The sequence below is a fragment of the Lethenteron reissneri genome, chromosome 34 (assembly GCF_015708825.2).
Source record: "Lethenteron reissneri isolate LAM-NWPU_2019-01 chromosome 34, ASM1570882v1, whole genome shotgun sequence".
NCBI classification, from domain to species: Eukaryota; Metazoa; Chordata; class Hyperoartia; order Petromyzontiformes; family Petromyzontidae; genus Lethenteron; species Lethenteron reissneri.
In genome coordinates this window covers 7,405,355-7,417,723 of record NC_083812.1, presented here as the reverse complement: position 1 = coordinate 7,417,723, position 12,369 = coordinate 7,405,355, and the positions used below count along the sequence as shown (strand labels likewise).

Here is a 12,369-nt window from a genome sequence, read left to right as displayed (position 1 = left end):
CAAAATATGTTTCGTTCAAACTTTAAGTGCTAAAATGTTTCCAAAATAAAAAGGTTATATTACAATTAAAAGTTTATTATAAATAGTACTGTATATATGAATTTCACTGGCTATATCTCAGATAATGGAAAACACATTTTAATATTCACTTCATTGGTTACAGCTCAAACAAGCTCATCACCGACTATAAAGCAGCCGACATCTCAACCGATTGGTAAGTTTAGACTTGAATTGATGTAAAATTGGTACGTCCTGCAATGAAAGTTTGGTTCCAAATGGTAGCATGTGTGATATATTGACTTTCTACAATCACTTTCTCTCCAGAATCAGCGATTCGCCTGGTTGGAGGAGGAAGCTCATGTCAAGGCAGAGTGGAGGTCCTCTATGCTGGTTCCTGGGGCACGGTCTGTGATGATTTCTGGGACATCAATGATGCCCAGGTTGTCTGTCGCATGGTCGGCTGTGGAGCTCCTCTTTCTGCCCCATCAAATGCCTTCTTTGGTCTGGGCAATGGCACCATCTGGCTGGATGATGTCAGATGCAATGGTTCTGAATCCTTTCTGGGACCATGTTCTCATCGCCCATGGGGACAGCATGACTGTAGCCACAGTGAAGATGCTAGTGTCATTTGCAGCGGTGTGTACTTCTCAAAATATATTTTAATAAAAGTTCCAAATGTTATTTTTTCTAATATTAAATGGTAATGTTTTGCTGTATATTATATGAATTACAAAATGTTCATTCAGTTTTTTTACCATTGTTGATAAATTAAATACAACTTTTAAAGTGAGAAATCTTAATTGGTTACAGCTCAAACAAGTGCATCAACCACGACAAGACAGCCAACAACTCAAGCTCCTGGTGAGTATATATTTGTCAATAAATGGCGATGCAAATTCATACATTTTTCAAATCAAAAGATGGTTATAAATGGAGGTCTACATAACATGCAAAACATAAACACATTTTAAAAAGGTTGACTTTTAAATCATCAAAGTTAGGAAACAATAAGCATAATAATCTCACAATGGTATATAGTGAAGCTTGCCAATTAATTCAGTGTACATTTATTTAATCCACAGAGACAGCCATTCGCCTGGTTGGAGGAGGAAGCTCATGTCAAGGCAGAGTGGAGGTCCTCTATTCTGGGTCCTGGGGCACGGTCTGTGATGATGACTGGGACATCAATGATGCCCAGGTCGTCTGCCGAAAGCTTGGCTGTGGAACTGCTCTTTCTGCCCAATCAAATGCCTACTTTGGTCAGGGCAATGGCACCATCTGGCTGGATGATGTGACATGCAATGGGTTGGAGTCCTCTTTAGGAAATTGTCCTCACCTGCCATGGGGGCAACACAACTGTGTTCATGGTGAAGATGCTGGTGTCATTTGCAGTGGTGTGTACTTCTCAAAATATGTTTGTTTAACGCTTTATGTGCAAAAATGCGTCTAATATATAAAGGTAACATTACGATGACGGAGTTTATTAAATATAGTACTGTATATGTGAATAGCATTACTTTTTGGTTCTTTCGGTAAAGTCAGGTGAAAGAAAATAAATTAAATAATATAATTCGACGTTTAGATTGTAACACAAGCAATCATCATCAGGTACGAATGAATGAGAAAAAACAAACCTAATAAACTTAGAAATATAATGCAATACAACACAGAGAGTCGGCTAACATAATAGTCAACACCCTACCTGGTTGATTACGTTCTTCCAAAGAGTGCTAATTTGGAAGTGTGAAATTTGAGAGAGAGAGACAAGACACAACACGGAGACACATAGACAGACACACAAGCAGAGAGAGACAACACAGAGACAGAGAGAGAGAAAACTAACTTAAATTCTCCCCATAAAGGTGGTATAAATTTGATTTGGATTTTCTTAACCTCAGATGAAGGAAACACATTTTAACATTCACTTTATTGGTTACAGCTCAAACAAGCTCATCACCCACTACAAGGCAGCCGACATCTCAACCGATTGGTGAGTTTATACTTTTGAATTTATGTAAAAATGAAACGTCCTGCAATGAAAGTTTGGTTCCAAATGGTAGCATGTGTGATATTTTGATTTTCTACTATCACTTTCTCTCTAGAATCAGCGATTCGCCTGGTTGGAGGAGGAAGCTCATGTCAAGGCAGAGTGGAGGTCCTCTATGCTGGTTCCTGGGGCACGGTCTGTGATGATTTCTGGGACATCAATGATGCCCAGGTTGTCTGTCGCATGGTCGGCTGTGGAGCTCCTCTTTCTGCCCCATCAAATGCCTTCTTTGGTCTGGGCAATGGCACCATCTGGCTGGATGATGTCAGATGCAATGGTTCTGAACCCTTTCTGGGACCATGTTCTCATCGCCCATGGGGACAGCATGACTGTAGCCACAGTGAAGATGCTAGTGTCATTTGCAGCGGTGTGTACTTCTCAAAATATATTTTAAAAGTTCCAAATGTTATTTTTTCTAATATTAAATGGTAATGTTTTGCTGTATATTATATGAATTACAAAATGTTCATTCAGTTTTTTTACCTTTGTTGATAAATTAAATACAACTTTTAAAGTGAGAAATCTTAATTGGTTACAGCGCAAACAAGTGCATCAACCACGACAAGGCAGCCAACAACTCAAGCTCCTGGTGAGTATATATTTGTCAATAAATGGCGATGCAAATTCATAAATTTTTCAAATCAAAAGATGGTTGTAAATGGAGGTCTACGTAACATGCAAAACAAAAACACATTTTAAAAAGGTTGACTTTCAAATAATCAAAGTTAGGAAAGAATAAACATAACAATCTTACAATGGTATATAGTGAAGCTTGCCAATTAATTAAGTGTACATTTATTTAATCCACAGAGACAGCCATTCGCCTGGTTGGAGGAGGAAGCTCATGTCAAGGCAGAGTGGAGGTCCTCTACGCTGGTTCCTGGGGCACGGTCTGTGATGATTTCTGGGACATCAATGATGCCCAGGTTGTCTGCCGAAAGGTCGGCTGTGGAGCTGCTCTTTCTGCCCCATCAAATGCCTACTTTGGTCAGGGCATTGGCACCATCTGGCTGGATGATGTGACATGCAATGGGTTGGAGTCCTCTTTAGGAAATTGTCCTCATCTGCCATGGGGGCAACACAACTGTGGTCATGGTGAAGATGCTGGTGTCATTTGCAGTGGTGTGTACATCTCAAAATATGTTTCGTTCAAACTTTAAGTGCTAAAATGTTTCCAAAATAAAAAGGTTATATTACAATTAAAAGTTTATTATAAATAGTACTGTATATATGAATTTCACTGGCTATATCTCAGATAATGGAAAACACATTTTAATATTCACTTCATTGGTTACAGCTCAAACAAGCTCATCACCGACTATAAAGCAACCGACATCTCAACCGATTGGTAAGTTTAGACTTTTGAATTGATGTAAAATTGGTACGTCCTGCAATGAAAGTTTGGTTCCAAATGGTAGCATGTGTGATATATTGACTTTCTACAATCTCTTTCTCTCCAGAATCAGCGATTCGCCTGGTTGGAGGAGGAAGCTCATGTCAAGGCAGAGTGGAGGTCCTCTATGCTGGTTCCTGGGGCACGGTCTGTGATGATTTCTGGGACATCAATGATGCCCAGGTTGTCTGTCGCATGGTCGGCTGTGGAGCTCCTCTTTCTGCCCCATCAAATGCCTTCTTTGGTCTGGGCAATGGCACCATCTGGCTGGATGATGTCAGATGCAATGGTTCTGAATCCTTTCTGGGACCATGTTCTCATCGCCCATGGGGACAGCATGACTGTAGCCACAGTGAAGATGCTAGTGTCATTTGCAGCGGTGTGTACTTCTCAAAATATATTTTAATAAAAGTTCCAAATGTTATTTTTTCTAATATTAAATGGTAATGTTTTGCTGTATATTATATGAATTACAAAATGTTAATTCAGTTGTTTACTTTTGTTGATAAATTAAATACAACTTTTAAAATGAGCATTCTTAATTGGTTACAGCTCAAACAAGTGCGTCAACCACGACAAGGCAGCCAACAACTCAAGCTCCTGGTGAGTATATATTTGTCAATAAATGGCGATGCAAATTCATAAATTTTTCAAATCAAAAGATGGTTGTAAATGGAGGTCTACGTAACATGCAAAACAAAAACACATTTTAAAAAGGTTGACTTTCAAATCATCAAAGTTAGGAAAGAATAAGCATAACAATCTCACAATGGTATATAGTGAAGCTTGCCAATTAATTCAGTGTACATTTATTTAATCCACAGAGACAGCCATTCGCCTAGTTGGAGGAGGAAGCTCATGTCAAGGCAGAGTGGAGGTCCTCTACGCTGGTTCCTGGGGCACGGTCTGTGATGATTTCTGGGACATCAATGATGCCCAGGTTGTCTGCCGAAAGGTCGGCTGTGGAGCTGCTCTTTCTGCCCCATCAAATGCCTACTTTGGTCAGGGCATTGGCACCATCTGGCTGGATGATGTGACATGCAATGGGTTGGAGTCCTCTTTAGGAAATTGTCCTCATCTGCCATTCGGGCAACACAACTGTGGTCATGGTGAAGATGCTGGTGTCATTTGCAGTGGTGTGTACATCTCAAAATATGTTTCGTTCAAACTTTAAGTGCTAATATGCTTCCAATATAAAAAGGTTATATTACAATGACAAGTTTATTTTAAATAGTACTGTATATATTAATTTCACTGGCCATACTTCAGATAAAGGAAAATACATTTTAACATTTACTTCATTGGTTACAGGTCAAGCAAGCTCATCACCCACTACAAGGCAGGCGACATCTCAACCAATTGGTGAGTTTAGACTTTTAAATTGATGTAAAATTGATACGTCCTGCAATGAAAGTTTGGTTCCAAATGGTAGCACGAGTGATATATTGACTTTCTACAATTTCTCGAGAATCAGCGATTCGCCTGGTTGGAGGAGTAGGCCCATGTCAAGGCAGAGTGGAGGTCCTCTATGCTGGTTCCTGGCGAATGGTTTGTGATGATTTCTGGGACATCAATGATGCCCAGGTTATCTGTCGCATGGTCGGCTGTGGAGCTCCTTTTTCTGCCCCATCAAATGCCTACTTTGGTCAGGGCAATAGCACCATCTGGCTGGATGATGTCAGATGCAATGGGTCGTAGTCCTCTCTATGAAATTGTCCTCATCTGCCATGGGGGCAACACAACTGTGGTCATGGTGAAGATGCTCGTGTCATTTTCCGTGGTGTGTACATCTCAAAATATGTTAAAACTTTAAGTTCTAAAAATGTGTCAAAGTTTGGGATATATTTGGTACTGTATATATTAATTGCACTGTCTGTAGCTCAGCTAAAGGGAAACACATTTTAACATTCGCTTTATTGGTTACAGTTCTAAAAGCACATCACCCACTGCAGGGCAGCTGAAAACTCAACCTATTGACGAGAATGCATTTACACTATGGGGACCTCATTTGCCAGTAAAAATATGATAATTGGTTCTTTACCCTTCTATCTGGCAACAAAACTGACACCTTTTTACAAGGAGTCATGTTTGCATAGACCGCAATACCTGCAGTCATAAAGAGTTATGTCTTTTGTTTGTATTTATGACTGCAGGTATTGCGGTCTATGCAAACATGACTCCTTGTAAAAAGGTGTCAGTTTTGTTGCCAGATAGAAGGGTAGAGAATGCATTTGTCAATAAATGTATATGCAAATTTATTCATTTTTAAATCAAAAGTTGGTTATAATTGGAAGTATACGTCATATCTGTAAGAAAAAGCACCCATGAAACATCATTAGCAGCCAGATTTCTGTTTATCATTGTCAACATCATGCATAATAATTGAATAATGTATGGCCATTCTCAATCCACTGCTGGATAAAGGCTTCCCTTTGCCATGTCAATTATTGGGTTATTTGACAATCCATGACCATCTTCCTTTATTTTGGTTAAGTTCTTATTCACCTATAATTTTAAATAGTGTCTGTATAATATCACTTAAAATTATATGCAATTAAAAGCCCTGCTTTAAATTTGTATTCTAAAATCCCAGTGAAATGTGCTTATTAAGATATCCTATTCTGGTCATTATATTTAATGGTTTATGATGTCAAATTATACATAAAATGCAGAATACAGCAGGAATCCAATAATCCACGTTGGTTTGGGGGGAAATAATTGCAGATCTTGTCATCGGTGCCCCACCAACATTCAAAGAAAATATTTTCGCGCCAATGCGGTGTGGTGTGGGTTGTGTGATGAAAGAACCACGTGATTCTACAAATACTCAAAATAAAATATGGATTACAGTGCAAGCACGGCACATGACTAGCGGCTCCAATTAATCTTCTGTAAATTTGTGGGTTGCAACATTTAATAAGACCCAACTGATGCAAATCGATCATGAGCGTATGGTATAGAATTTTTTTTGCATTTTTCAGACCTCAAATCCAAGATTAAGAAATGCAAACAAATATTTTCTCCTAAAAAAAAAAATCACATCCAGCACGACTAGTTTCTACAGATGTAAAACTAAAATGTCGCTGAATAATGTTTTGCTAAAATCTCATTTCCCTGCAGCTCTGCCCCTGCAGTTCCACGTTAGCTCTTGTCGCTTTGGTAGAACGTGGTTCGCAGTGCACGTAGCATTTTTTATTTGCCACGGTATTCCACGGATTCCAGGAGCAGTCACAAATCACCAATAATCTGTGATTTACAGGGATTCACAGATCATTGCATTTCTGCTCTATAGCAAAGAGCTGTTTACCTTCGGTCGAATATGGTCACATGACAGAGGGTACATGACTCCTTCCAAGTAAAATTATGCAATATCACGTTTGAGATTTAGGTTCATATAGTTTTGATGCTCGGTTGGTTTTATAAAGAAAAAAACACGATGTTAACCTTTGGATCGTCTGCGTGTTATCATTAGGTAACATCAACATCAATAAAATGGTGTCAAAATTGTTGGGGTTAAATGTTTGTTCGAGATAAAAAAAACTAATTGTATGACGGTTGGCTACGTATCGTACGAAATCAGTTCAACGTACATCGTGGCTCGTTGACATGTTTTCTAAACAATAACTTTTATGCATTATGTTTACTCCAGATTCAACCATTCGCCTGGTTGGAGGAAGCCCATGTCAAGGCAGAGTTGAGGTCCTCTATGCTAGCTCCTGGGGCACGGTCTGTGATGATTATTGGGATATGAATGATGCCCAGGTCGTCTGTCACATGCTCGGTTGTGGGGCTGCTATTTCTGCCCCACAAGTTGCCTACTTTGGTCAGGGCAATGGCACCATATGGCTGGATGATGTCAGATGCACTGGTTCTGAATCCTCCCTGGGATCATGTTCTCATCGCCCATGGGGGCAGCATGACTGTAGCCACATTGAAGATGCTGGTGTCATTTGCAGTGGTGTGTATGTTGCTAAATCTTTCACTAGAATTTAACTAAATGTTCGTAATGTGATAACTTAATTTGCATGTTGTATTATTTCGGTGTCATTCAGTAATGATCGTAATCTTTTCCGCGTTTGTCAACAGCCAATCGCTGGTGCTCTACAGATCTTAGTAATGCAAATGGAAGCATTCTTTCAAGTAACTTTGGCAGCCAGTGTGGTGCGAGTACCCCTTACACCTGGATGATAAAAGCATCTCCTGGCAAAGTTATACTTCTTCAGTTTACCTTGTTTAGGTTTGTATACAATACACCCCAAATGTCACGTTTTCCTATGGCTAAAATACTATGTACATGCCCGTTCTCTTGCACATCTTGGAAGCGACTCAGGGTTGAGCCTGGTTAACATTTGGATGGAAGGCCACCAGTGCATACAAAATATTGTAGGTGTGGGGCTGCAGGTCGCCAACATATTTCAGTTGAGCAATGGATTGTTAAATCTATCAGTGCAGAGCTTTGAATTGAACCCTGAATTGAAAAACAGCATTCTCATGCTCAGCGATCGTTTCTTGTTAATTAAATAACATTACTTGGATTCACACCGTTTTACAATTTAGAAGAATGTACTTCTTTATTGTATATTTTTACAGTATTTTTTTTTCCACTGGAACTTTTCTAACAATAAATACTAAACTCCAACTTCCCTTGTTAAAATGACATTTTGAAATGACATTTTAACAGAAAAATAGGTTCTGCATTTCACACATTGGGGCTTCAGATCAGAAATAGGGCTTATCGATTGAGTTGTGTCTTGAAAACACTGAGAAGTTGAAAGAAAGATTTTATATGAAAGGCCTGATGCATGTGGAGTTTGTTTCTGTACGTTTTCATAATTCTGTCACACGGATTTGCTGAAAAATGGATTCCAACTAATTAATGTACCGTTCCAATTTTCGCCCAAACATTATACCAAATTGGTGGAACCCTATGTGCGGAGCCCCATTCTACAATTTTTTTTCAGAGCCTATCAGTATCTGGGGGATTGCTGATGAGATTCTGCATTATTCCAGAAAATAAAATCCACTAAACCACACTCACTTTGGGCCACTCCAAAATTGTGCCATAAGCAGTGGCAGAATGGTTCAGTTTTTTCTTAGAATTGGCCATCATAATTCCAAAAACTAACATAGTGATACGCAAAATAGATAAATGAATCAAGTGATTTGTAAAAAAAAATAGGGCTTCACCTTGTCTGAAAATAATACAGGTATTAAGATGTTCATAGACATTTGAGAACGTTTTAATTAGTGGTGAATTGAGCATGAAGCAAAGACTTCAACTATATGTCAAACATCCAACAACTATGCGCGATATCTGAACTTGTCTCAGACCTCCCATAGATCAATTTGGCCTTAAATGAGCAACTGGCATGGCATGTAAACATCAGCACTGAGTCGTGTTCTCCAGTTTCTGTGCAATTCCCGCACCAGTCTGTGCTCGCTATTCGCATTTGCCTCTATAGCCTATTAGGCTAAATGGTGGATATCTGTCTGAGTTTACTTGTATTTGTGTTGTAGTCTATCCAGTGACTGCTTGAATGAACGTGTGGACATTTACGATGGAAACATCACAACCCCTGACACTAAATTGGCAACATTCTGTGGATCAGATGTCCCACCTGCAATCAGATCTCTCTACTCAAACATAACTTTGGTTTGGACTAAGCAACAAGTATTGGCAGGTTTGTACCGTAACATTTTCCACATTTTTGGCACTTGATGTTATTCACTGTGACTGCGTAAATTATTTCAATGAAAATTATGACCCCATTGGTAGGACACAATGGAATTTTTCGCATGTGAAAGCTACACACCGACTGCTTTATAAAATGTATCGATGTACACCAGGCCTTTATAATTCACTCCCTCTCCCCCAGCAGATTAATCAATTGTCATGATTCGGGGTCAAAAGTCGATTTAAGAACCAATTTGTTTTATCCCATGATTAGTCTTGTTTGTATTGTTTATTATTATTTCTGCATTTTTGTTTGCTCAAGTAGAATAAATGCAGCATGATTGTCATTTTATAGAATGTACATAAACAATTGATCTATTTCAATAAATGCCTTGTTACATATCCAGTTTGTACATATTCACTGTTTTCATTTGCAGGTGTGTATATGTTTGCATGTTTTTTTATTTATTTGTTATTCTTATTTTGTTGTCTGATTCTAGGAAGGGGTTTTCAAGTGACATATACGTCCGTGACACCATTGGATCCCATTCGTGGTACGCTCTTTATTGCATATAATTGTAACAATATCAGTCTGCACAGATAATATATACAGGTGCCATTACACCATTGGAACCTCCTTTGCCAGTAGCAAAATATAATTGTTTTTTTGGTGTCATTTGGTCCAACACAATGTGAGACTAGGCTCTTAGAAAAGCTGGCTCGGGTGTGGACCAATCAATTTCAAGGACAGTGCATACATTATCAGAGTTGTGTTTTTTTTTGCATTCCGACCGCAGGTATTGTGGTCAATGCAAACATGACTCCTTGTAAAAAAGGTGTCAGTTTTGTTGCCAGATAAAAGGGTAAATAACAAATTGTCAGGTGCAATTAGTCTATGGTTGTAATTCAGGTGGCAATGCAGCTCTTGTCTTAGACGAACATAAGCTTCATGGTCAATATAATCAATCTAGTGTCATCCTCATAACTGAGCGTTGATGCCTATGACAGATACTTTCCACTATTTATGATATTCAGCACCACACACATTGTTCCACGAACTGATCTTCTTCTTCCCTTTTCGATGATAATTTCTCTATGTAGAACCATACTCATACATTTTTAAAAACACTTTAATAATCTTCTTGTTTCTTTCGGTAAAGTCACGTAGAAGGGAAGTAATAAAATAATAAAAATAAAACATAATAAAATAAAATAATTCTCACGACGTTTCGGCTACAACGCAAGCAGCCGTCTTCAGGTGAAGAATGAGACACTGCCAAGCTAGGAGCTTATATATAAGCTGCGTTGGAGGTGGAAGAAGAGCGCCTTAACAAAAGAATGTGCATATGAAGAGGAATTTAGCATATTCATGCAAGCCATCTGGCTATCATGAGAGATTCGTTCATGAGGCGATCCACATATACAAACACAGAGACAATTTTAACCGAGAAGATGGATTCTGGCTTAGCAATCATTGGAAGGACGTAATAAACCATTTCGACACACATTAGGGTGGGTAGAATAATACATAGTGTTATATTAAATGTATAAGGTATAGGTTGGTTTACAGCAATACAGTATATAATTTAATGTTGGCAGTATATAGCAGATGTGTGGACTCGAGTCATGTGACTTGGACTCGAGTCAGACTCGAGTCATGAATTTGATGACTTCAGACTCGACTTGGACTTGCATAACAATGACTTTGTCCCACCTCTGAGGTGTGGACTCGAGTCATGTGACTTGGACTCGAGTCAGACTCGAGTCATGAATTTGATGACTTCAGACTCGACTTGGACTTGCATAACAATGACTTTGTCCCACCTCTGGTATATAGTACGGTATATGCTCGTGTGATGCAATAGAATAAAGTTTAGATGGAAGCATATTATATAATTTTTACGACGTAGAATTGTAATGTATTACTTGCTGTTAGTAACTCAGCTTATTGTAGAGTATAGTAAGTATACTGATGGTGCTATGCAATTTATACTTTAGTTTTTTATGTAGTTTATACTTTAGTTTTCTACGTGGTTGTTGAGTAACTGCAGCTACATATCATTAACATTCCTTTCCTTTGTTACTGCTAATCCCTGCACCCCCCCTTGGTGCTGTTGATCCTGCATAATGCATGGGCATAATATGACTTTGAAACCCCCCCGCCCACCTCCTACGCATTTCCATGAATATGCTAAATTCCTCTTCATATGCACATTCTTTTGTTAAGGCGCTCTTCTTCCACCTCCAACGCAGCTTATATATAAGCTCCTAGCTTGGCAGTGTCTCATTCTTCACCTGAAGACGGCTGCTTGCGTTGTAGCCGAAACGTCGTGAGAATTATTTTATTTTATTATGTTTTATTTTTATTATTTTATTACTTCCCTTCTACGTGACTTTACCGAAAGAACCAAGAAGATGAATCCCTGCAGTCACGAAAGCTTTAAATCGAAATTTAACCACTTTAATAATGTTTCCTGCTTTTCCATTTGTTTAAAATCAGACGACAGCTCTTGCTGGTTGTAGACATTCTCTCTCAAAATGTATTTCATGATAGCAGCTAATTTTTTCAATGTGTCTGTAACATCACATTTCAAACACATGACCTGTTTTCTTGTCACACTTGCTCCATGTTAATGTGTTATGGCATATCCCGCTACAATTCACACCAAAGCCTTCATATCGTAAGTCTCACTTTCCAATTGTATTTGTTTTGATATGTAAAATATGAAAAGTTTCCAATATTTAGATCAATAATTTAATATTTTAAGAGGTAGCTGGACATTTAAGGGTTATGGTTAATGAATGGCCTTTGAATTGTTAATGTATTTGCTGCTGACATCACTCAATCTTTCTTAATTATTTTATTTTTCAGCATGTGGCCAGGGCTCTCTCATTCAGACTCCTTGGCTTGCCAGTCTAGTCAATGGAAACGTTACATGTGATGCAACACTCATCGGTGATAGGTGGCTGATAACAGCCGCTCACTGTACCCAGAATGCCAGGTATTTTGCCCCTTTTCTGTAATTCAGAGTATGGTACACGACCATTATTATTGCACAAATAACTCCTCTACTTTATATTTGATATATGTGTAACACATAGTTTCGAATAGCACAGTTAAAATGTCATGGACACTGTAATTATTTACTGCCCTATCCATTGGGGTGTACTTTACCTCACATCAAACATTTTAAAGGACATCTCCTCTGCAGTGGCAGCTGTCACTGTGGACATAAGGTGACTCGCTAGTTATAA

At 38.6% G+C, this 12,369-nt stretch overlaps 1 protein-coding gene across 1 annotated transcript in view; it reads left to right on the top strand.

Moving 5' to 3' along the window:
* The window catches only part of LOC133350491 (deleted in malignant brain tumors 1 protein-like), a 93,704-nt gene that overhangs the window by 76,305 nt on the left and 5,030 nt on the right, over positions 1–12,369 (top strand). Inside the window, exons 39-56 of the mRNA XM_061564831.1 lie at positions 164–214; positions 325–636; positions 811–861; positions 1,083–1,394; positions 1,940–1,990; positions 2,103–2,414; positions 2,586–2,636; positions 2,858–3,169; positions 3,345–3,395; positions 3,508–3,819; positions 3,993–4,043; positions 4,265–4,576; positions 4,752–4,802; positions 7,090–7,398; positions 7,527–7,677; positions 8,958–9,121; positions 9,615–9,668; positions 11,987–12,116. Coding sequence (XP_061420815.1) covers positions 164–214; positions 325–636; positions 811–861; positions 1,083–1,394; positions 1,940–1,990; positions 2,103–2,414; positions 2,586–2,636; positions 2,858–3,169; positions 3,345–3,395; positions 3,508–3,819; positions 3,993–4,043; positions 4,265–4,576; positions 4,752–4,802; positions 7,090–7,398; positions 7,527–7,677; positions 8,958–9,121; positions 9,615–9,668; positions 11,987–12,116 — 3,037 coding nt within the window. The remainder of the gene's footprint in view (positions 1–163; positions 215–324; positions 637–810; positions 862–1,082; positions 1,395–1,939; positions 1,991–2,102; positions 2,415–2,585; positions 2,637–2,857; positions 3,170–3,344; positions 3,396–3,507; positions 3,820–3,992; positions 4,044–4,264; positions 4,577–4,751; positions 4,803–7,089; positions 7,399–7,526; positions 7,678–8,957; positions 9,122–9,614; positions 9,669–11,986; positions 12,117–12,369) is intronic.